At 43.9% G+C, this 25,901-nt stretch overlaps 2 protein-coding genes across 11 annotated transcripts in view; both read right to left on the bottom strand.

Moving 5' to 3' along the window:
• ARHGEF9 (Cdc42 guanine nucleotide exchange factor 9) overlaps window positions 1-25,901 on the bottom strand; it is a 248,507-nt gene that overhangs the window by 198,546 nt on the left and 24,060 nt on the right. The window contains exon 1 of one of the 10 annotated variants that reach the window (XM_059050993.2): window positions 25,237-25,325. The exons of 4 other annotated variants lie outside the window; for them this stretch is intronic. Coding sequence is in view for 4 of the 6 variants with exons in the window: in XM_059050992.2 (XP_058906975.1) it covers window positions 25,230-25,238 (9 nt within the window). In the remaining 2 variants the exon portion in view is untranslated. Of the gene's footprint in view, window positions 1-25,225; window positions 25,326-25,901 lie in introns of those variants that run through there. 5 more of the 10 variants (XM_059050992.2, XM_067023136.1, XM_067023135.1 and 2 more) reach the window with 5 other exon arrangements.
• On the bottom strand, window positions 25,424-25,603 carry LOC131748742 (uncharacterized). Its single transcript, XM_067023137.1, has one exon. It carries the CDS (start codon window positions 25,601-25,603, stop codon window positions 25,424-25,426), a length of 180 nt encoding a protein of 59 aa, XP_066879238.1.

Raw genomic sequence — 25,901 nt, 5'->3', positions numbered from 1 at the left:
CCTTTGAGGAAATACTATTATTATCCCTATCCTACAGACGAGGAAACTGAAGCTCCGAGAGATTAAATAATTTGCCCAAATTCAAACAGCCAATAAGTACTTAAGTCATAATTCAAATGCAGGCACAGTCTGGCTCTTATAGAGCCTCTGCTCTTATAAACTATGCTGCCTCTGAGTCTCACTTTCTTCATCTGTTAAGTGAGGATAATTCTACACCTCCACCTGATTCACAAGCTGTAAGAAACTGAACCAAGAGTTGACAGATGTGTGTGCAGATAATGAGAGAAGGGCAATCCAGAAGGGGCTGGTAGCTGTATAGGGCTCCTGTGTTCTCTAGTCACAAATGCAAGCAGGAATAAGGGAATGTTCTTCCCCTATCCTCTGAGATGTTTTAAGTTTGGGCTGCTGGAAATTAGTTTTAAATCTCCCCTTTGTATACAGGATTGACTTTTAACTTGCTACAATTTTTCATAAATATGACTTTGCTCATCCATTTTCCACCCAACAGTCATTGAGTGCATTCCCACTATGTGCAGGGATCTGCTTACTGTGATTCAGCCATAGTCCTTACCTGAAGATCAAGGGCCCTTTGGGTACCAACAGTGAATGCCCTTCAAGCAGTATGCAAAGGTGGTTAAGGGCAAGCAAACCTAGCTTCAATTCTGGGTTTTGCTACTTTAGAAAGTAGCAGTGACAATGGGAGGTGAGGAGTACAAGAGGAGCCACATAAATAAACCAAAATGGAACTGTCAGCATGTAAGGAGTACAATATCACAAAAGCCATGGATGAGACTTTCAAGCTATACAACCCTTGGTTTCAGTTTCTTCATATGCAAAATGGGGATATTAATACATGCCTCACAGGCAGAATTGTAGAGAAGGTGAACTGAGTTCTGGATGTAGAGTGCCTCATACAGTGCCTGGTATACTCTGGCCTAGTACAAGACTTCAGAGGAAGGATCATGTGTGGCTATTGGACTCTAAAACAGTTTTATGGGGCACTGAAATAGGCCTTAAAGAATGGGTAGGATTGTTACAGAGTAGGGAACAAGAAAGGCATGTGAGGCAGAGTAAAGTCTCAAAGGTGAAGGCTATGGGAAATTTGATGGTAAATAGGTAGTGGAGTTTGGAAAGGGCTGGGAAGAGTGGGATTGAAGGGCAGCTAGAAGGGTGGACTGGAGACCTGTTTGAAGGTATTTAGATCTTCTTTGAGGAAAAGGAGGAGGTCAAAGTTGATTTGGTAGAGGGAGTTCAATCCTAAGTGTGATCATTAAAGCATGAGGTAAGTTATGAGGAAATGGTTTTGGAGGAGAAGAGATGACAAGTTTTCTCTTTGATATGCTGAATGTTGGGGGCCAGCAGGACATGCAGGTAGATTTGAAGTTCAAGAGAGATCAGGGGAGATAGTTATACAGGTTTGGGAGAAAAGGTCCCAGAAGAAACTGTAGAAACCAAGGAAGTTTGCCCTGGAAGAAAGTGCTAAGAAAGAAGGCCAGAAACAGGAAAACAATAATGGGAGGCAAGGAAGAGAAGAGGAGCCAGAGAAACAAACCAAAATGGAGCTGTCAGAACATAGTTAGGATACCAAGGGGTGCAATCTCATAAAAATCAAGGACAAGAGTTTCAAGTAGTAGGAGCTGATCAAATTATCAAATAGTACAGAGCTACCTATAAGAGGAAGAAAGCCAAGAAAAGTCCATTTAGGAGTGGCTATATCAAGGCTTAAGTTCTTTATTTCTTGTTTATAACTGGTTTATCCCACCCCAAAATCCCTAATTTCCCAACTATCCCAACTTCTTCATCTTGCAAGCCCAACATAAAGCCAGAAGGTGGTACTGGGTTACTCCAGCAAGGTACCCAAATAGCTCTTGGCCTTGGGACAGTGCTGATGTGACTTCTAAAATAATTCCCAATCATCAGGGCATTTCGAGTACAGGACTAAATATAGGTTGGTTCTTGCTCAGACTTACCAGTGAGTGGGACATACAGTGTTCTGCATCCCCAAACCAAAGACACTTTTGGACATGAATAAGAAAATAAAGGGGGGAAGAGTCATAATATTGATATAATTCTTAAAGAAGGAATGATATCCAATTCCTTTTTATCTATATTTCCCAGGAATTCTAATTTCAAATATTCTATCCCATTGTCCTACAAATAGACACATCTGTTATCAGACCCATGTGCCCTGACTTTTAACCTGGAAATATGATCATTATACCCTGTAGGCATTGGGAGTTTGATCTCTCAGGCTGGTCTCTGATCAACAAAGAGGAATGTGCCTACAGCTAACTTGGAGTGTCCAGTGGGCCCTTTCAGGAGGAAGGAAAGAAGGCAAGGAAGAAGGGAGGAAGAAACTAAAACAGGGAGAAAGAAAGGGAAGGGGGGAGGAAGAGAAACTTACACTTGTTGAAAACATATGCCAGGCATTGGGTAAGAGAGTTTCTTTTGTGATCTTAGTCTCTATGGCTCTCCAAGGTAAGCATTAACATCCCCATTTTTACTGAAGATAACCTGTGATATTACCAAATAGCCCACAGTTACCCAGTTAGTAGGTGGTAGAGCAGATTTGAATCTCTAGTTGAGCTTATTGTATAGCTTTGCTTTTGCCAATTCCCAATGCTACCTGCCAAGATAGCAGGGAGAGAGGTCTCCCAGCTGGTTTCTCTCTCCAGGGAGACCAGCCCACCCTGTGAATGATCTAAAGCAGTAGTTCTCAATCCTCTAGAAAGCTTGTTAAAACACAGACTGCTAGGCCCCATGAGTCTCTTATTCAGTAGGTCTGAAGTGGGGCTTGAGAATTTGCATTTCAGACAAGTTCCCAAGGGATGCCTACAATGCTGGTTCAGGGATCACACTTGGTGAACCACTGCCCTAGAGAATCTTTCCAGCCTAGGCTTTACCCATGCCTCTCCTGATGCCTTATTCTCCCAAGGATCCCCATGCCACCCCCACAGGTCGGGCTCCCTGCCTGTCTAGGAGGCATTCTTCAGTGGTTGATATGTCTGAGAATGGGTATTTTGGGTCATGTAAGGAGCATTCCCAATGCCAGGCCTTGCCAACACAGAAATAAAGCCCTCACCAGTTTTCCAGAGCTGTACCACTTGCCTTCCCCTTCATATTCTTGCCCTCTAGCTGAGCAATACCACCCCCAAAAGAGTTGTTTAATTAGCCTGGGTGGCTGCCAGAAATACTAGAATTTTAATGGCAAGAAGCAGAAGAGGGAAAGGTTAAAAAAAGTGTTGTTCAGAATAGCATATGTTCCAGTTGCCATGAAAGTAGCTGAGCCAGGCCTGCCTTTTGAGAAGCTTCACAAGGGGACAAGGAGGGGTATGAAGGAGTTTTGCCTTTCTATAAGGTTTTCTCAGTTGGTACCTGCCCCCATCCTCTCAGAAGGTCCCCTCCCTCTACAGCTAGGCATGGACAAAAACAAGATTCCTTCCTTTGTTCCGTTTAAGCACATCTAAAATAGGCTGGGATTTTATTCTCTCTCCTGAATAAACTAGATGTCCCTTTCATATGGCCTTATAAACAGACTCTGGTTATCTTGCCTAAAGTGTTCAAGGACAACAATCTCACCCACTTCTGGAAAGATGTAAACCAGACTGTTCCAACAACAGCGGGGAGGTACCAAAAGACTGGCTACTGGAGGAAGCTCTGCCAGTAACTCATTGGATCATCTTGGATAGGTCCATTTACCTGTCTCAGTTTCTTTATCCATCAAGTTACAGACTTTAATCAAATAGATGACTTCTCAAGTCCTTTCCAGCCCTGGCTTTCTATTGAGGGTAACACTTGAGCTTTGCAGAGGACAGGAATTTCATTATTGCAGCTTATTTCTTCTCACCCATCTTTGTGCTTGACAGTATGTTTTCTTTGCTCTCTACTCAGGAAAATGAGAACTTGGCACTGACTAGTCCCTTTTTGAATATAACTCACTCAGGCATTGTTAGTGACACATTAAAGCACAGGCCAGTCAGACTGGCTGGGAAAACTGAGGAATGGGTTTCCCACTTTAGCCCTTGACTGCCCTATTCAAAAGTCAATGGGGACATTTACTCTTTGTTCTCTCCATGTAGCTCCTCAGATAAATCATCTTTCTCATGACATCGGCTCTTAGTACCTCCAGTTCCTATTTCCCACTACCTGTTCCACATTTCCCTGGGGGCCTGCTACTGCCTCCAATAAAACATATGTAAAACTCATAATAAGGCCTCATTCCCCTCCTTCCTCATTTTTCCCATTTCTGATAACTTTTCTGGGTGTGCTGTTTCTTTCTTCTACATGTATCTCTCTCAGATATAACCCTTTATCCTCTTTTTCAATGTCTTATCCTAGGTCTGGCCCTTATCACCTCAAGTTGCCTCCCAACTGGCCTTCCTGCTACTCACAGGTGTCTTTCCTCCTCAAGCTACTCAATAATTGTACTTCTCAAAACTTATTTGCTGGTGCCACTATCCATGCTCAAGAAGCTTCAATAATTCTCTACTGTCAATCTCTCAAAGTTCTCCTTAATCTAGCCCCATCTATGGATCCAATCCTTGTCTTGAACCTGGCAGGGATCTTCCACTCTAGTCAAACTGAGTCTCTTGCAGGCAGATAACTCCTACCTCTGTGCCTCTGATTCAGCCATTCCCTTGGCCATGGTTAAGTGTAGGGACACTGGAGCTATGCTGCCTCTTCCTTGCCATAGGATCTTGGCCCACCTGCTCCTTAACCCTGTCCCTGATGACTCCAGCCTGTATTTTCTCTCCCTTGACTCTTTCACTAATTTCTACCTAGGATAAGAAGAAGATATTAGACAATGTGGAATTATTCAAGTTATCAACCAGGGTGTTATTCTCCAGAGTGTACACTTGTGAACAGTAAATCTAAAACATCTGCTTAATCTATAATGAACAACATTGTTTTTAGCCTCTAAAGTTCTATGACCAGAGCCCTAAAACCAGGCAAGCCCAGAGGAAGAACACAGCAACAGACTGAGTATTTCTGTTCAGGTTGCAGAATATTCTATGGGGCCAAAGAAATTGTTTGTATAACATGTACCAGGTGGCCTATAGGCCAATCCATTGCTGGTAGGATTTATGACCAGGTGGCTTCTGGGGTGGGCTGGTTTTTGCTGAAGATCTTTGCAGATGCTCAGTGATTATCAGGGAAAGAAGAGATGTCAGGTAAGAAAAAACAACATGAATTTTTTTAAAAAAACATAAGGATTACTTTTTTTCCCCTATGACTTAATAGTTCACACTTAGCTAGTTTCAGCTTTAATCAGGGTATTGCTATCACCCATAACTAAATAATTTCATTTCTGAGCAGAATAATTAATGCATTTAAGTGATGATGGCTCTAAATGTACTAAAAGGAAGTATGCAAATACTGTCACTTTTCATGATATGATCATCTTTTTCCTGGTTTGGGCATGTGATTTTTGAGTCATTAGGCATTGGCTTTCTTCAATATCCTATTGTACCATCCATTTTTCATTTTAATAAAATGAAGGTTGGCTTCAGCCACAACTGGGAGACACGAACCCCAGCTAGGCTGGCTTGATTTGAAAGGTGATCGTAGATGCAGGTCACTCAGCAAGAGCAAGACAGACCACCTCACCCAGAGACCAAAATGTCACAAGCCAACTCACACCTGTCAGCCCCTAAAAGCTTGGGAAACCCAGGCAAGCGTCTTAAGATATGAAGCCATCCAGGACATTTTCTCATTCATCACAGACTAATAACAAAGGATAACACCTCTTTCTAAACCTCTTCCAAAAGAAGTTAAAAAGTGATCTCAGCTATAACGGTGATCAAACATATGAGGTAAGGGAAGTTGCTTGTTTGCTGTAGACCTTAGCAATGGACTTTTCTGGTATGAAACTTCAGCCACTAGCTCAACCTAATGGGCCCAGGAGTTTCTGAAGTAAGACCCAGATGCTGCCCCAAAGTTTATGATGTTAAGGGTTTGGTCTTGTTGAAGGAATAAGTCCTTTAGAGAAAATGCAGCCAACTGGGCCAAGTATTGCACAGGTCAGAGAGAAGAAATGTTTCCAGACCACCAACCATGATACTGTTGGCTGGAGAAGTCTCCCATACCAGAATAGTTCCCAACTTGATAAGCATCAGCTTGCACCTTCAAAGCATCTTGGGAATAAAAGTTACTGTCAAGCTGTTTTGGATTTTTTGGCACTATTCAGGTGCCTCTGATTCATTACACCAGTTTCTCGATTTGTGGTCCCCAGACCCTCTGCTCAGAATCACCCCAGCACTTTTAACAAGCAGACCAAGTGATTCTAAATCATATACCATACTGAGACCAAGAGTCTTTTAAACTTTCTAGAGCCAGAGTTTGAAGTACAAGAATTTCCTGTTACTGCCCTGGACCATTCAGAAGAAACCAGAATCTCTGAAACTCTGTCTCCTGGCTTCTCCTTCTTGTGTCAGCTTCCAGGCAGGCTAAGGAATTATAAGTTTGTCTAGGAGGATTTTCCCAGTCTGCTTGAAGAGACTATTTGCACCTGCACACCCACTCCCACCCCCATCCTGACCTTCAACACTGAGGCCCCCAATGGCCCTAATGGAAAATGCTTGCAGCATCTCTCTACACTACAATCTAGAAACAGTTTCTTAGAGCTGTGTTCAATCTACCCAAGTCAGCTCCCAATACTTTAAGAGACAAATTATTAGAAAAAATTTGACTCAGCAATGCTCTCTCCATGAGTTGAGTCAGAAGCAATTCATCCCAAGCTGGAGGTTACTCTGACCCCAGTCTGTCTCTGCCTTGAACCAGACTGGGCCTTATCTCCAAAATATTCCTGCTCTGGGCATCATGCCCTTCTTGGACGTGCTGTGGGTACTAAGTTCCAGCCACCCATTTGGGTCTCTTCTTTCCTTCATACCTTAAAAGATGGCCAGGGCAAGCCTAGGGGATAGGCAGAGGGCTAAAAATGCCCCAAATGCCTGAGGTGACCTAGACCCATCTTGGGCCCTGCACCTGGGTTCTTGAATTTCTTTATGTGGTTCAATGGGGACCAACCCTGGAAGCCTTAAATTTTTCTGGACTGTGACTTGAAGGCCAGCCTTGGCATTCCTCCAAGGGGTGGGGGTGGGGCTCCTCTAGGTTTACAGAAGGGTAGGAGGAGGGGGCTAGAACTACATGAGGAATCTGTCCTCTGTGCCTCCCACATGTATAGTTCTATACTCATCAACACCATAGCCAGAGGGTGGGTGGGCAAGGCAGAGAGAAGAAGGGAAAGTAATTTTTTATCCATCTGACAGATGTCGTGTTAAAATCTTGTAGGGGAAGGAGGACTGTAGGTGGGGGGAGGAGCAGAGGAGGAGATAGGTTGGAACTAATAGTTCTAATGTATTAAATGTGGCCATCTGGTCTAAGGTGGTGAGAACAGGAACAGCATTTAGTAAGGTGCACTGTGACATGCTCCTATATCTAGAGAAGAGAGAGGAAAAATAAATATATTTCAATCAACATAAACCACCTTGAAGTCTACTGAGCATGCCCACCCAGGACACAGGCTTGCAAAGGCTCTAGCCTTGGCAGGCATTCCAAGGAGAATGTAATTGTCTCCTGGGGAGTCCTTATGGCCCAAAAGAGAAATCTGCATTTAAACAGTCCATCAGAAAGTGAAAGATGGTTTCCCGTAGCTTATTGATTTCCCTCTTCTCCTTTGCTCCCTGCAAGAGAAAAGACATTGGCCAAGGCATTTAGCAGTGTTTCTGGTCCTTATCAGGAGCATTTCCTGTTCAGGGGTGGGTCATGTTTCTCCTGACAAAGTCTAGCACAGTCCTGGGTTCCCAGCAGACATGACAAATGGTGGATGAGCAGGAGTGGTCAGTGAGCATTCACTAGATCAGGCCGCAGGGGACTCAAATTAGCTGAGCTGGCTCCCCTTCAGACTGTGTCCTTAAAGACTATGGAAAGAGGGATGCAACATCTAAACCTAGGCTGCCAAAGAGGACACATGAGAAGCACAATCAGACCCACCCTCAGGGCCTAGGAAGGATAGCAACCGGTCTGTGTCTGCAGGAAAAGTGATTGTGCTTATAACAAAAGAACTTCAAGTAGGTCAGGTAGGCTTATATAAGAGATCCTCTGCTTGTCTGGGCTAGGTGGAGGAGGTGGGGGTGAAGAAGGGAAGGGACACAGGGAAGCTGACTGAGGGATAAAGCATCCAGTAAGATGCTAAGGCTTGAAGATGCTAGGGCTTGAACCAACTCTTCTTGACTCTGTCTCGGGCTCAAAAGCCTGAAAGAGTAGATTATTATACTCAGAGAAGGCCAGGATTGGAGACTCCCAAGAGGTAGGACACCTAGTTCAGTCCAACATTTTACAGATAAGAAAACTGAGGCTCTAGTAAGAGGAAGTTACCTAATGTGTCAAGTTAGTCAGCAGCAGAGCCAAGATTAGAAACCAAGCCTACAGTCTTTTAGAAGGACAGTTGTCAATTGTTTTGATTAAAAATTGTCAATAGGTTAAAAAAAAATAAACACCTACCCCAGTATCTAAATGCTACTAATGCAGTATGTGTTTTATAAAAAATCTCCACAAAAATAGAAATTAAATGATGAGATTAACTATTTAATATATAAAGAACTTCTAATATTTTCTCCATGAGCTTCATTTTGGAAATCAGTTTTAGACATTTTCTGGTGCTCTTTCCTCCCTCTGCTCTACAGATGTCACCCCTTGAATACTACATCCAGCACCTGCCTCACCCTCTTCTCAGGGCCCCAAACAAATCTGACCCTCCCTGGAAATGAAGGGGTAAGAACACCTCAGTATGAAGGTTAGGTGGAGACACTTCCAGTATCTCCTTTATCACCAAATGTCTTTGCTAAGGAATCTGAATTTCAAATTTATACTAAAATGAAAATGCTAGTGAAAAAAGTGGGATGGGAAGAATGGGCTCCAGGCTTGGCTTGATTGCTGACTTGCAGTGTTGAACTTAAGCAGATATAACTCCTCCCTGAGCTAGTTGGACTAGGTTATCTCAAATGGAAAGTTGTGGTTGTCTTTGACAGATGCTGCTGCCTTGCTTCTAAAAGCAGGTTTTGTCAAGAGACAGAGGGGAGTTGAAGGAGACATGGAAACAAGGAAGGCAGAAGAGGGAGGGGGTGGGATAAGAAAGGTCAGAAGACAAAACTCGACTATTTCAAATTTTTGCCATGGGCTACCTCTACCCAGAATAGAACTCTAGTACAGGAATGGCCTTTGGGTTCCACTGCCAGAAGGAAGAATACTGCTTTCTCCACACAGTTCAGGCCACTGGGTTCAAGCCACCTAAAGCAGCTTCCAGAAAAGAGTAAGCAGCACCCCTACCATGTGCTAAACACATTATAGTTCTAGGTTGCTTTCATATTCAATTCACATTCATGAGCTCACTAGATCCTCCCAGCAACTCTGGGAGGTAAGAAGAGTAGGGATGAGACCTCATTTTAAAGATGAAGAAACAGGATTGGACAAAGGAAGTCCCTCAGGTAATGCAGGAGCAGAGGCAATAAGAGAACCCAAATCTTCTGACTCACAGTCCAATATTTTTCTAATAATAAAAAATGGCTATCATTTATTGAGTACTTAGTGTGTGTCAGAGACGAATCTAAGTTTTTACATATACTAACTTGTTTGATCCCCATTTTAAAAATGAGAAAACCATGGTTCAGAAAGATGAAGTGATTGCTGAAGGTCATACAGGGCCAGAAGCAAAACCCAAGTAGTTTTGCTCTAGAACCAGGGCTCTTAACCTCTGTTCTCCACAGCGTATCCTCATGCTCCTACAGGATCACAGAACCTTCAGGGTATAGCAAGGTACAGAACAGTGTGTATATTACCATAAAAAAGAGAAAAAATAATATATATGTTTATATATCCATAGAACATTTCTCTGGAATGACTCACTGATGGCCTCTGCAGAAGGAGCCAAGTGGCTGGAGGGCAGCGCTAGAGTGAGATTTTTCACTGTGCACCCTCTTGTACATTTTGAACCATGTGAATGTATTTCCTTGTCAAAAATAAAGTAATTTTTAAATGAGGTATCTAGGGTCAAGAGAGCTGAAGAAACTGTGTGGCTGCTTCTTGGCAGGGCTTTAGCGACTAACAGTTCCCTATTCACCTCTCTGGTTTCTCAAATTTGAAGAACAGAAGGCATCTCTCTCCTTTTTTCTTCCAGTTTCCTAACCCTTGACATTGCTTGTCCAATCCCCCAGAAAGGCCAATACTGTAGTCATTACACAGATTTTAGCAGCACAAGTGAAAATAGCAACAGTTTGGGTTAGGCTCCCACAGCCAATCTGTGAGCTACAGGAAAATAATGTATTAGCGGCAGGACAGATGATAAAAGACACAAAAGGCCTTCTTCCCCAAGGCCTGAGCTCCACAGACTCTTCCATCTCCTTCCTCTCACCACTGTGTCTCATTGTACCTACCCACCCTTCTCCTGGGCTGAGAAAGCAAAAATAAACAAGCTAGAAAGGCTCTGGGAAATATGGCCTAGCTTGCGAGTCTCTGGTGTACAAGGAAGAGCACACTAAGGGAGAAAAAGTCAGCATAGCTGGGTTTTAATGTACACATCAAGGCCAGGTGAGAGTCAGCCCAGATGGTCTCAAAGGACCCTCCCAGCTTTGGTTTTTGGATTTCCACTATCATCTCTCAAGAGTTGGCAAAATACTCCACAGACCAAGGCCCTTAAACATTATTTCTTCAGATACCTTTAGGGCCAACCCCTTAGGCAGGTCAGTCACACAGGGTTTCTGTGCCCAGGAAGCTGTGAGGAGGTGGGGGTGGCCAAGGTATATCAAGTGCCTTCAGGGATCCTCCTGAAGTGAATTAAATGGGCAGCACAATTCCCTCTCACAACAGCTTAGAATCTTCTCCAATGCTTCACTGCTTCCAATATGCAAGAGACAAGTAGGACATGAGCTGCTGTGGAAGGGATGACAGGTCAGTCAGTGTGCCACTCGTGGGCAAGCAGGACACTTCTGGGGAAGGCTGGGCCTCAGAGAGCCCCTCTTCCTTGCTATGTGTCAGAGACAAAGCTAAATTTTTAACATATGTTAAGTTGCCACCAGCAGCTTCCTTTTAGCTCTGGAATTCATTGGGTGGTAGCTTGGGGCCATAGAAAGAACACTGAATATACTCTGAAGGCATGGCTTCTAGACCTGAATCCACCACTACCTAATCCTGTATCTTCAGGCTGGTCCCTCCTTCTCTGAGACTCAGTATCCCCATCTGAAAAATGGAGACAATACTACTTTTAAAAGGGTAGGGGTAAGGAGTTGAGAAATAGATTGAAGATAAGCTCCTAGATTACCTCCAAAGTACCTGTAATCACACCCTGGATGAACTCTTAATAATAGTAAAACATGTTCAACATTTTACAAGGCACTTTTCACATACTTTGTCACCATGAATTCTTACACCCCACAATCCTGAAACTTAACAGTTAAGCCCATTTTACAGACCAGAAAACAGACTCAGAAGGAATTTGCCCACAATTTATGGGATGAGGAGAAAACTGAACTTGTGCTACATAGTCTAGTTCCCAACCCACCCCCTTCAACAAAGCAGGTGAAGTGGCCCTGGGCACAGAAATTTGACTAAGACACTTTATCAGAGCCAGTACTGGCACTCGAGGCTACTTACTCTGGCAGGTGGCAGGTACAGGACATCTGAGATTGCCTTTTCTAGTTTAGGAAGGAGACCCTATTTCTGATGCTCCCCACTTTCCCTACATAGAGTTCCTGAGGAGCCAAAGCTATATGATCACCTATATGTTGCCAACCGGTGTTCTGGGAAAGGATTGACGTGGCACTGAAAAGCATCTGTATGAGTGAGGGTGATCCAAGAATGACTCTGACCAACCTGACATCATGAGGTTGCCTCTCCCTGGCCCCCTTTCTGGCCTTTTTTTTTCTACTGCTACTCTGTAAGTCAGGCTCAGTAGTTGGCACGCATCGAGACCAGCTTAGGGATAGGGTAAGTACAGATCTGTTGGTGAAGAACAAATACATCTGCAAAGCATTTTCTCAACTCTGAGCCTTGCCGGCGTCTGAGAGACAATACTGACGATTTTACCTATAGACCAAATAAGACTCAGACAGAGGAAGGGGACCTGACTGAGACATACCCTAAGTGGCAGAATAGCAACTGAAATTTGTGTTTCTTGATCCCAAGTCCAAAGTTCAGAAACAGATATGAGGCTGTCACAGTCAACAGTAATCCACTGGGGCTCTGAGGCTGCTGCTCCAGGGCAGACCTGGCATACTCTGGCCACCGGTCTCACTGCTTCCCACCTTTCACCCAGACCCAGTCCAGGGACCCCTCTTCCAGCTCCAGCCTTTGGTACTAAGGGCCAGAAAGGCCTTCCTAGGACACCCCGACCTGGTTTCTAGCTTGAGAAACTCTAAAAATAGCCCCCATTAGTGGGGCCAGATGGCCTAAGCTGGTGTGCCTAGGGGCAGGGCTGTGGTCATTAAGCATGTGGCTGTTCTCTCCTACCACCACTGACCAAGGAGAGGCTGAGCCTCTGCCCCCCTTTATGCATCTTACTACTTCCCCTCACACCCTCCCACCCACAATTTATACTTACTCTGGTCCAAGTTGTTACTTCATTCCCAAGGAAAAAAAAACTTTAATATTCAGTTACTTTAGGTTTTCTAGGATATTACTTCACAATCATATCATTCCCTAATGGTTTGTAACTACATTGAGGGATAGAGGAGCAGGCTCAAGCTTTCTGCATTGATCAGTGCCAATTTATCTTCTCCATCTGCCTGTCAGCATCTCAGGGCTCAGTTCTAAGTTTTGTTTGACTGGTGGAACCTGCTATGACACATGCCACCTTGAGTATCCATTTTATTCCTGAGCTCACTACCCCCTGAAGCCTGATTTCAGGGATAAAGGTGCAGAGAAAAGTGATAGAGGCCCACCAGATGGGGCCAGTGCCCTGTTTTGCCCCCTTGGATGACTGAGACAGCTGGCTGGCCTTAGGGGTAGAATGTGTTCTGCCTCAGAGGGTGTCCCATAGGTGTGTTCAAACATGTCTCAAGGTGGGAGAGTTGTTTGTCCACGTAAGTCCTTAGGAATGTGTCCTTGGGGGTAGAAGTATATCTGAGTATGCATCTTAGTGTGCCCTACATGTGAATATACAGTTATGTTTTATATGTATCCATGTGTGTCCACACACAAATGCATAAGCATGCCTCATATGTGTCTGTATATATGTACCCTACCTGTGCCAAGTGTGTGCAAGTGAGTGTGCCCTATGGTTAACTGAATGTGTGTGCTCCAAGTGTGTCAATGTGAAAGCATACCCCACATGTGTGTCCCGTGTGTATCCCAAATATAATTGACATATGTCTGAGTGTGTGCATCACATGTGACCTATATAGTGTGTGTGTGTACATGTGGGTATGGGTAGAGGGCATGGATAGAAAGCAAGACTGAACTAATTTTCCTCCTGCACAATTTGTTTCTAACAGGTGTCCTCTAAGACACTTGGATTAATCTGCTTCTAAGCAGGTCAGAGGACATGGGTTTGAATTTCATCTGTCATTTTCTGAATATGGTGTTCATAGGTGCTTTCCCCAAGAGGATTAGCCACCACTCCATTTATGAAGAGGCCTCAAAAATATGAGGTCTAGCAGCCAAGAGTTGAACAGAGAGACAAGACAAGGATCAAGGAGCAACTATGAGACTTTGGGCAAGTCCTTGACTCTCCCCAGACAGCAGGTTCCCAAGAAGTACTGTAAGGGAGTGAGCTTATGGGTTCTTCCTCATTCTCATCCAGTGACTTTCTCAGTTTAAGCACCATGGACTAACACTGGTCCCTCCCACCACCACTACCACCACTACAGAAAGACAGTGCACAGATATGTGCATATGGATTAGCACCTACAGCTGTCTCATTCTAGCTAAGCCCCCTCTAGCCCTGGACAAGCTACTGGTTGTCTCTCTACATTTGTCATTCCACACTCATTTTTCCAGTGTCCTGAGCCACCTGGAGTAAAAGGGATAAAGTCCTAAAGGCATACAATTTTCACTAAAGCTCAGGCAAAATGAGATGGGGTTTACCCAAAGCATTCCTTCCCCATCCTTTGGGATGACTGTGGGAACTAGTGATGGTACTAAGCCAGCTTTTAGGCTCAAGGCACGACCAGATAAATCTACAAAGAGAAAACCTCCAAACAGGGCACGAAGGGCCACAGGATCTAGGCCCATTCTTCTGCATTTGGCAAGGCCTCTCATGCATCACTGGATGATGCGTGGGTGGACTTATCATAGGTCAAATAGATGTACCTAAGCTGCCCATTAGTGGTTCAGTGCCAACCTAGCCAGAGTTATCTAGTGACATCTGCCTAGTTTTCTCTGCTATCTTGATTAACTTTTATAATAAGACATAGATAGAAACAAAGTGCAGAAGGCATCTTTAGAATGAACTCCTTCCGCAAGGCCATTTGGTATGGGTGGGTTGATAACAGCTAACTATATATGCTATGCTCTTTCTAGTACACCACTGCTTTTAAGAGGAAACACTAATAGTTTCAATTTACTTTGCCATAAAATGGGAAGAATCCTGGCCTTGCTCACCTCATAGAATTGTGAGAAAAGACAAATGTGGCAGGAACAAAAAACTATACAATAGTCTTTATCTTCTTGCCCTGTCCCCGGGGCAATGAGAATTTTCTAAACAAAACGATACAGATAAATGTGAAAAGTGCAGATTTGTCCAGAGCCTGCGATTTCTAACATAACTCTTAATCATATCATGAAATCCAGTAATGCTCATCACAAATTCTAGCTAAGGACCTGGGAGCAAAGAATTGGTTTTTAATTTCCAAGTGCCTAGGTGATTCTGGCTTGATGGACTTGAGAAGGCACTAAATAAAAACACAATTAACTTTGGCTTTCTTCCACAGTCCTCTTTTATCTTTGCAGGAGATAGGGAGAGAGAAAACTAGTCTGGTATTCATAGCACCATGTGTGGCCAGGTTGCCAGGTGGGTGGAGCTGGGGGTAAATAAAAGAAAGCTTCTTATAAAGAAAAAAAAAAATCCCAGCTTCCCACCAATGACCCAAGACATGGGCTGGGACATAGGGATTCTATCCTTACAAGGGAGGAAAGTAAAAGAGGCCTCCACGTTGTAACAGAGAGAAATGAGGCACAAAGACAATGGGATTTGTTCAAGGTCACCCAGCAACTAAGTTCATATTTGCGGCCCCTCTTTATTCATGTGTAAGCCTTTCACTAACAAATCCTTTCCAGAGAGACTACCAAGTGTCAGGCCCCTCCACTACAGCAGTCACCCAGAGATTTCAGCCTCAGAAAGTTCTCAGGGATTATCAGCCTCAATTAACAGAAAATAAAACCAACTCAGAGAGGCTAAGTGACTTGCCCAAGGTGACAGAGCTAAACGACAGACAACTAGTTCAGTGATCCTTTGCTTTCTATCATACCATATAGATTTATTTCCCTTACCATTCCTGAAAGACAAGAGCCGCTTGCAAGTCTCATGAGTCCAGGATCTCACATCCTTGCAAGGCAATGTTCTAGCTCCAGTACTGCTTCAAACATACTGTGTGTTTCCTTGGGTGAGCCCTTTCTCATTCTGGGCCTAGTTCCCTAGCCTCCAAAATGAGGGAATTGGACTCAAGACAGCTTAAACGCCCCTTTTCTAGAAGATACAGCTGTCTGGAATGACTTTAAATGGCACTGTAACTTCCAGAGCTTAAGCCCAGATCAGGCAATATATGATGATACATCCTTGAGCCTCATTTTTCTCATCTGTAAAATGCAGGTAATCCCAGTTTTACCTACTTCACAGGGCCACAGAGAAGATCAAGTGAGACAATGTGCACAACCCACTGAAAAGTTTAAGACAATGTGTGTGTGTGTGTGTGAGAGAGAGAGAGAGAGAGTCAAGAATCAAGCGAGCATCCACTAGCCCCAGTTGCTTTTCTCTAAATCCAAGTAGAGAAAGTGTCTATGCATGTTTTATCCAATAAATCTTCCTGAGCCCTCCTATGCAGTTCAATCTGGATTCTCAAGACAAGCACCTCAGGTGGTTGCAAGGACCAAAGGAAATTAATAAATCCCTCCACTCCCTTTAGGCCCTAAACACGAAGGAGTCTCATCATTTTGCCTGTTCTGAGACTTCCCACCGTGCCAGCTCTATCAAAGCCTCTCCTAGGGATGCCTGGCTCCACCATGCCTCTTTCCCAGTGCTAAAGCACCCACTGCCCAGCCCTCCTGTCAACCAGCAGGGTTCACAGAGGGAGGAGGAAGGAAGAGAGTGGGCAGAGGAGAGGCTGAGGGAGGTACAGCTAAAAGTAGATGCTGCCTTTAGGCACCACACTCTGAGGGGGTGGGGGTGGGCTCTTAGCACATCCTTCCTGCAGCCAGCTAGGCACAGAGGTGCATCCTTTCTCTCCTCTAATGGAGGCAGGCAGACAGAAAGATCAGAGCTGCCAGAACTATTCCCAGAGCTGACTATGGACGCACAGTGCTAGCCTCCTCTGGACCCCGAGGGTAGATGGCTGAGCAACACGGTGTTGCATCCGGGGCTCCCTGCCTCAGAAGAACTGATATAGTCTGCAGGAGATTCTGTGCTCCCCCCGCATCTGACTGCCTGGCACCCTAAGGGCTCTGACAGGCCTGTTCCCCTTTAGGAGGTTACATAATACTCTTGTTCTCCCAGCCTCTCCGTCAGCTCTCTCTCCAACCAAACCTGAGAGAGCATTCAGGTCTCTGATACAGCTAAGAGAGCATAGAGTCCGAACCCTATAGCAGAGGTAGCAGGTTATAGGGGGCAAGGGCCTGATTTGATGACTCAGGAACCCAGACCCATCACTGCAACCTTGGATAAGTCCCTTTCCCCTTCAGTGCCTTAATTTTCTCGCTTGTAAAACAGGAAGGGGAGAGGCAAGCAGATCTCCAAGGTACTCTAATCTCTGCCCCTATGTGATTCTCTATGTGAATCCTGGCCACATAAATGAAAGACAACCCCCCCACCCCGCCTCCTACATCCAAGGTTGTCCTATCTTCCAAGCAATCTGGCTGAGCTGGGCAGATCCTTCCCCACTCTTCTAATTCTAATTCCCCTAATGAATAAGGTCTGCACTTGCAAGTCTGGAACTCTAGACTCTGTCCGCCACTTCTGTCCCAGGCCCATTTCAACCAAACAGTTCTGCTTTTTCAGGTTTTACAGAGAAGTTTCTGGCTCAAATTTCATTTGAGAACATGATTCTTCTACTAAATCTACTCCTCATTTTAGTGACATGGAAACAGAGGCCTAGTGGGGAAGGGTTTTGATCAAGTTCTGGGAGCAAGGTAGGTACAGAGCCACAGCTTGCTCTTAGGTGGCCCAAGGCCATTTTTTCTCCTACTAAAGATCTGCCTTCCATATGCTGTCTCTCTGTCATGCATGCATAATTTCCCCTGTTCACTACTACTAACTCTCAACCTTGATGCTCAAAGACCAAACGCTCAGTTCTTGTCAGAGGCCTGAAACTAGCATAGAAGACTGATAAGAACAAGAAAGAACTGGCCTCAGACAAATCCCTCCCTTAATGTCTCATTTTCCACCAGGTTGTCCCTTTGTTCCTTTCTTCAAAGTTTCCTCTTGAATTCTGCTCTATGTCAGTGGTGGCTCTTCAATTCTCAGAGTCATGACCACATTCTGACCGCAGAGTCCACTATGCAGGCTACACTGGAGGAACTGCAAAGATCTGCTGTCAAGAGGCCTGGGTTCTAGGCCAGGAATTACCACTTTCTGAATTTGTGACCTTGAGTAAGTCACTTAATCTCACTATGCATCAGTTTCCTCAACTACTTCCAGATTTGAGAGAAAAGCCAATGAAATAACTAGGAAACTTTATTCATTTAAATTCTTATTAACAGTAGTAGTAGTATTAATTAAATGAATGGCTACTTAAAATTCTGCAGGAAGGGGTTCTGTGGTGTCAAAGCAGCCTGCCCCTTGCCTCCTAGGCTTTCCCAGAACTATGAGGCTGGTATTTTATCTATAAGAGGTAATTCTCAATTATCCATGCAACATGTCTCTTTAACAACAAATACTAAATCTCATAGTAGCATGCCCCTGACACTCAGTTCACTGTAGGGCTCCCTTCCTTGTGGGCAACCAGCGTGTGCTCAATGAATACAACCTACACAGTTCAGTTGTCCTAGAAGAAACCTAAGCTAAATATAATTAGGAAGGCAAGTCTATTACCCCCTAAAATCACGCTGTGCATTCCAAACCTGCTATAAGAGATATTTGGATTACCTACTGGTTTTGAATAATATGCTTAATCATTTTGATCCTTAGTATTAATCAGAAAGTAAGCACAGATCATTAAAGCTGGAAGAAATCTTTGAAGCTATCTAATCCACCTGACCTTATTTTACAGATAAGGAAACCAAATTTCAGAGGGGAGACGTAATTTGACCAAGGTCACCCAGCAAATGAACAGAATCTTCTGCACTATTATAGAAAATGCATAGGGACTAACTATTTTCCTGAAAGGTTCAAACCATCTCACAGCTGATAATTTAAAATCTAAATAGGTCCTCAGACTATTCACTCTCTAGGGTTGAGTCCTCCTTTTGAAGGTGGGCACAAGCCCCTAGAATTCATCAAGGCCCCCACAATCCTAGAATAAAATCTCACCATCTGTGAAGCCTGCCTATTCACGTGTGTGATAAGCCAGATTCAGGCTGAGCTGACATTTCCTTTGAAAATAGCAGTCATTCTCATCCCTGGCTGAACATTCCTGTCACCTCAGGGAGCTTTTAAAAAAATATTGATGCCAGGGCCTCACCATGACCAACTCAATCAGATCTCCCCCAGAGATTATAGGAATTGTTGTTAGTCTTGTTAACTCCCCAAGTGCTCCCAATGTACAACCAGGGCTGAGAACCACTGTGTAAATGGAAACAATTCAGCCAACCAAGAGAAACACACACAGAGTTTCCTAAACTGTTTGAAAACCAAATATATTCCTTTTTTAACATCTTTATTGGAGTATAATTGCTTTACAATCATGTGTTAGTTTCTGCTTTATAAAAAAGTGAATCAGCTATACATATAACCAAATATATTCTTTTAAAGCTAAATCTATGATGTCCCGCTTTTTCAAAGAGGGGAAAAGAAAGTGGTACACAAAACCTACAGTTGTGGCACTGACCCTCAGGCAAATTCTGGACTCAATTAGGAAACATATGGTTTGGGGTACTGAAAAAAATTAGGGAACCCTAGAGCCTGCAACAGGATTTACCAGGGGTAAGATGCCAAGAGACTCATATTCCTTTTTTTGATAGGGTCATTGCCTTGGTAGATGATTGCTATGAAACTAGCATACATCTTGATGTCCACAAAGCATACAACAAATCCATCATGCCACATTATCCTCATTAACATGTTGACAGGATAGATTATGTTAGCACCCAGTGGATTCTGCACTGGCTGACCAGATATACAAAAAACTTAACCAGCTCCAACTCCAAGAGGCAGCTCTGATGAGTTGCCAGAGGAGCTAGCATTAACCCCATTATATTAAACATTTCTTTGAATCAACAACTTGGATGATACTTATTCAGTTTTCAAATGATGCAATGCTAGAAGAGACTGCTAATCTGTTTCATGGCATTAAGGGGGAAAAATTTTAAATGCCAAAAGCTAGAATAGACCAACCAAAAAAATAAGTTTAACTGATGCAATGCTAGAAGGAACTGCTAAGTTTTGGCACAATGAAGCAAAATTTTTAAAAATCATGAAAGGCTAGAGTAATGGATCAACCAAACAAAGTTCAGTGAGTTTGGTTCAAAAAGCCTGAAGTTTGGTTCAAAAGGCCAATTTCACAACAGCACAGAGGACTGGACTAGACAGCAAAGGCTTTGTGCCTACAGCCCAAAAGGCTCTTAACCCTGGCTGCATGTTTGAATCACCTTGGGAGCCTTAAATTTAATTAAAAAAAAAAAAGCTGCCTGGGACCAATCCCGTGATAATTAAATCAGAATCTCCCAGAGTGGAAACTTGGCATGGGTACTTAAAAACTCTCCAGCTGATCTGTATGTTCACCGAGGATTGAGAACCAGTAGAAGACTGCAATATTAAATATTTCACAGACAGATCAAAGTCCCTTTGTACTTGATCCTGATCAGGTGGCACCTGGAGTAGCATGATCAGCTCTGGGCAGCACATTTAAAATATATATATAGAAAAATTAGAATTCTTTAAAAGGAAGGACAATTGTATGAAAACTGTAGTTCCTTCAAAACATTCTGTATTTTAGACTTCACCAATTCACACTGCCTTTCTCCTTGAAGATCCAAAACAGTGAGTTTTCATAAGACTAAAGGGAACTCTCTGACGTATATTCAAGATTAAATGGCAACATTTTTATTGAATAAACAATTCTGTGCAAAATTGCTATATAAATGAAAGGTATGAAAAAGCACTAAAAATGAAAGCAAGTAGCTGAGGAAGCTAGTATGACTTCAGGGGTGACTCACACTCTTCCCCTTCCACCTGACTCCATTCAGCTTCACACTAGCTGGGAATGATCAACTCTGACTCTCTCCCACTCTCCATTTGAAAGGCAGACCCACTCTCCCATCCCACCAATCTCTCTTTTACTTCTCTCATCTGTAAAACCAGGAATAACAATTATCCCTATTCACTTCACAAGGCTGATGTGATGCTCAAAATTAGAAAAGATACGGAATTGCTCTGTAAACCCTATAGGCCCATGAATTGACAATGGATTATTAGTATTGTCATTACTGGATTGTTTCCTGAGTCTTCTCTCTCCACTAGGCCCTGCCCCCTTCTAGTTTTTCCACTCAGTACTTTGGTGCCAGGGCAAAGCACCATACCAAATACTCTTGAGTATCTATACCCACCTAATGACAGGAAATACTCTGGGTAGACATGAGAAGAGCTAAGCTTTGATCAAGGATTCCAGGAAAGCCAGAGACTCAGTTGGCCTAAACAAGTTGCAGAGCTAGAAATAAGAGCTCGAGAGTCTAAGATTCCCCACCTCCATCCCACTTCTTGGGGCAAAGCCACTGGGACTGAATCCAGATGGTCTGTGGGAGGTCTTCTGAGGAGGCAGTTATTTTTGGAGAACAGGCTCAATTCCCAATCATGTCTCTGTCCAGAGCAAGTACTCCACAGGCCAAGGAAAGCAGAGGCCAAAATGGCAAACAGAGGCAAGGAGGACATGCTTTGGTAGCATCCCTGCAACTGCCAGAGTGTTTCCTCTGATCACAGCCAAGCGCTCTCAGTCTGGGCCTCACCATAGGGCAGAAGAGCACCTCACCCAAAGGCTCACTGGGATCCCTTGGGTTCCTAGCAACTTAATCACACACACACACACACACACACACACATACAAGTGGATGAGAAAAATCTGAGTCGGGGCCCAAGCCCTGTTCACCAAACCAATAATCAAACTGGCCTCTCCAATTGCCCAACCATCTCAGCTAGAAACTATTCAGAGACCAACAACATAGAAACAACAACAAAAATGTTTTTTAAAAAAAGCAAATTCCACACTGCAGCTGGGCTGGGCAGGGCAGGGTTCTCTAGCCACAAACAAAACTGGGGCACAGTGCAGAGGCAGATGTTACAGGTTCTGACAGATAGAGGCTGTCTCAGTGGGGGAAGCACTGCTCAGTTTGTTCCCACCATGTTATCCCTTCACCGCCTCCCTGTGTCACCAAAAGGCATGGTAGACAAAAATATTTTTCAGGGCCTGCAGTCCTCCTTACACTAAAGCTAGACTGTGAAATGGCTCATTTAATCCTAAGAAGAAGGCGGTGACTATAGAGGGATTTGAACCCAGGAGCCTTCCAATAAACAGTCCCATGGCTGGGATGCAGCTAAACTCTGTATGCCTTCTGTGGATAGGTTTTCTAGGCATTTGCAGGCAATGAGGATCTTGTTCTCTATTTTTCCTCTCCCCCAAAGCACCTCTTCAAGTCCTGCTTGCTAGCTCCCCCCTTGCTCCAGAGGCGTTGGTGCATGGACATTTAAAGTGTGGGCTCTGGAGCTCAGCAGGAGCTGAGTGATGCAGGAGTTGCTAGGATACTGGTTGAGGACATTTTCTTGAATCCCCTAGTGGGGAGCTGGGAGCCAAAATTCCTGAGCTGGTAGCAAAAAGTTATCCTCTACAAAGGAGTCAGAGAGGAGGAAAGGGAACAAGGAACTTTGTCAGGAATAGTTGGGACACATCAGAGAGGAAAAGCCCTCTTCCTTCTAACCCACTTACAGCAGGGATAGTGGGGGAGAGTAGAGGAGGCTATATCAGGGGAGGCAGGAAAGTCTTAGAAGGGGGAAGATGAAGAGGCAGGAAAGGAAAAAAAAGTCAAAATGCAGAGGGTTCCACTCCTCTCAGCTGCATTTTTCATTTTCTCCCACTCTTTTCTCTTTTTGCATACCCTCACAAGTCTAAAGGAGAAATGCCAAACCTTTAGGATTCACACAAGTAAAAAGTCACCCTGCTCTCTACTCCCTAAACTCCCTTTTAGCTGCTCTAGGGTGGCCTGCCATCTGGCTAGCAACATCCCCTTATTTGCCTAGAGATAAGCTAATTTGAAAAATATTTACCCATTTCACAAACTAAATTACTGATGAAAGGGCTCTTTCAAGCCTCCCCTTTAGTCTGAAGCTGTGTGTGGAAGGGGGAAAGCTGGTAGGAGGGACACTCATCCATCCTAGCACCAGTCAAATCCTTATAGGCCATAGCACAAGGAGGCCTTTCAGAACTGTGAAACTGCTGTTTTTCCTCATTCCTAGCACAACCAACCTCCATCCACATTCAGAAATGTGCACCCTTCTCCCCACCACACACACACACAGAGTAGGGTGTGCACACACACCCACGTACATACTGTCACACACCCTACACACATACACTCCCAAAGGCTTTCTGCCAAGGGTCTGTCAGGCACCAGAGGTGAAGGCTGTGGCATTTCATGACACATAATTTGTCATAAACCTGGCTCAAAGACCAGCCTTGGAGAACCCTTTCCCCCTTGGGGGAAAGAAATCAAAAAACATTCTATTGCTGTAGTCCAGTTTTCTTCCCACATAACTAGGTAAAAAATCTCTTAGGTAAAACTTAAGTTTCTCCAGATACCAGCAAACAGATATTTCCTCCCTCTCCACTCCCATCACCCCTTTGATTAACATTTCATTTGCCTTTTCACTTGTCTTTCCAGTTCACCAGCCTCTGATTTCAACTGCCTATGGACACCCAAAATCACAGAAGGCAAGAACATAGTCCAACCATCCCCAAATGCCAGTGTTATAGAGAATCTCAAACTTACTGAGGAGGAAAAAATTGCTCAATGTCAAACAGTCACTTAACAGAGAGGACCAAGGTCTGCAGCTGCCCATCCTACAGCCTTTCCTCACTCTCCAACACTGTCTCAAAACAAAGTGCCCAGCTAAAATATCAGTTTACTTTAGATAATACTGTTGGAGCAAATGCAGGGAGGGATGGGGAAAGGGACTAACTAGATTCTCTTTGCAAAAAACAAGTTCTTAGTTCAACCCAGGGGCTCCCACAAAGGGACTAAAGAGTAAATAATAAGAGTCAATGCCAGCAGGCTTCCCAGATCATGCTTACACCATAGTACCAACTCAATTAAAAAATCAGTTGCTCACCCACACAGAACCATTGAGAGCACACCCTGAGGCTCAAAACCTCTTCTAAAGCCATAAAATAATATTCTTTGGGTCCTGAGGTCAGGACAATTTCAAGAGCCCCCTCACAGCCTTCAAAATCATTTCCAAAAAGTCTGAACAACAGTACATGGAACTTGAGAGAACAATGCCAGCAGATGTGCATATCACTCATGAACAGTCGCCCACATGAGTGTAGAGGGAACATGCGTGTGGATGTGTATGTGCCCTGATTCATTGCTATATGAAACATAACTGGCACTCTTTCAAGTCAGGTAAGAAACAGAATGAAGAAGACCTGCCTACATCAGTGGGTGGGGGGTGGGGGGTATTATGCACACTGGCATCAGAGACAATTTTTTTCCTGGCTTTGCCAAGAGCTTTCTTAGGGGAAACAGAAATATACAAATAATAACAATAGCAATATTAACAGCAACCACCACCACTACCACCAGATACAGACATGCAAATAAGTGTCAAATTGGAATGCTGCTTCTAGCTCATGTTTTCCAGGGCTTTCATCCCATTCCATCCAGACTTTTTTTTGGGGGGGGTGCTCAAAACTCTCAATTTAGCATGATACATACTTTCATTTTGTCATGGAAACCTTCTAATTAGAAAGTCTTCTGATTTTAAAAGAAAAAACAAGGAAGCAAACAAAACCACTTTCTCATTAGCACTAGCAAGTTCTATTTAAAATGTAGTTCAAGAACATCTTTGCAAATGAGATTACCCCAAAGAGGCATATCTAAATACATTATTCCCAAGGTAGGTAGAGAGCTGGCTTTTGTTGTTTTTTGGGGGACATACAGAGAAAATCCCCAAACTCAAATTCACAGGTACAATCTTTGGGAAAAAGAACCAGTTACTGTCAATGTCTTCTCCTGCTAATTCATAAAGATCAGAGAACGCTTTTAACACCCCATTCCATGATTCCAACGAAATTGACATTTAATTATTTTAAAAATGGTTTAAAGGTGGCTTCTTTCCAAATTGGAAATTGTAAACCCTGTACAGCAAATTAAGATTCAGAGAACACAGTCACCAACTGCCAGCACAACGCACCCCACCACATCACTTTCCAAATTCTCGCTTCTCATTAGAGACTGAAGAATCATTTTCCCTAAATTCATTCCTTGCATCAATTTTTCCCTCTAAACATCTAGTGCAATACTGTTTTCCCTAAGGTGCCAGAAATTCATCATACTCTTCCCACAACCCCCCTTGCCCCAAACAAACCCAAATGCGCTTCTGATGGCAAGAGATACATTTTGACTGAAATTCTGTGATGGAATTTAAAGGTAGTTTTAAAGAAAACGAATTGACAAGACACCACAATCAGCAAAGCCATTGTATAAGGACACAGAGCTTGCTTCATGAACGTCACATAGGTGGAGAATGCACACACACACATGCACACATATATAGAAAGCATTTCTTTATCAACAGTTTTACTCAAGCAATAAGCAACTACACTCACAGGCATACTTAAAAGATAAGACATAACAAAAGATTTAGGGAGAGATAATATACCAACGTCATACATATCACAGCGAGGCCATGTTGAAGCTCAAAACGCTTTCCCCCCTGAGTAAGAAAGCTTGCTCTTTCTCTCCCTCTCTTTCCCTGTCTCTGTCTCTCTCTCTCTTTCTTTTTTTTTTTTTTTTCTTGGAGGTTCTCGGGATGAAATCAAAACGAGAGTTTGAAACAGCTCAGGTGGCTGGACTCCATTCAGCGCGTTCCCAGGAAAAACATGAGTATGACATTTACAAGCAGGAGGACTACAATCACGGCAAAAACGACTACAGTTTGCACATCCAGGGTCATGGTGCAATGCAGAACACTGTAGTGTTCCAGATGGGGGGCCGGCAGATTGGGAGATGTCAGTCTCTGTTCTGTCAGACTGTCCATACAGCCACCATGCTAGAAAGGAGAGGAGGAAGTCGGGTGGTTGGGGAAGGGCTGGGTTTGGTGCCCGAGTTTGATATGGGAGGGGGGGAAGGGGGAATGGGGACAGGGGTGCTTGCTTCCCCCCTTCTCAGAACTGAGCTGATCTTTCTTCCCTAGCTGAGAAATCTTAACTTGCGCTGAAGTCGGCAGAGTCCAGCATTCTCTCTCGGGCGCCACGGAAAAGGCAAAATCCTGGCTTTCAAAGGGAAAGGCGGGAGGAACCAGAGCGAGGTTCTCCGGCGCCTGCTCAGTCTGTCGG

This window comes from Kogia breviceps, chromosome X (genome assembly GCF_026419965.1).
Source record: "Kogia breviceps isolate mKogBre1 chromosome X, mKogBre1 haplotype 1, whole genome shotgun sequence".
Taxonomy (NCBI): Eukaryota; Metazoa; Chordata; class Mammalia; order Artiodactyla; family Physeteridae; genus Kogia; species Kogia breviceps.
Note: the sequence above shows the minus strand (reverse complement) of the source record. Positions and strands in the feature narration are given on the sequence as shown.

Bases quoted from the DNA above. Each gene is read 5' to 3' on its own strand.
- LOC131748742 (XM_067023137.1), bottom strand. From the start codon at position 25,603: ATGGACAGTCTGACAGAACAGAGACTGACATCTCCCAATCTGCCGGCC.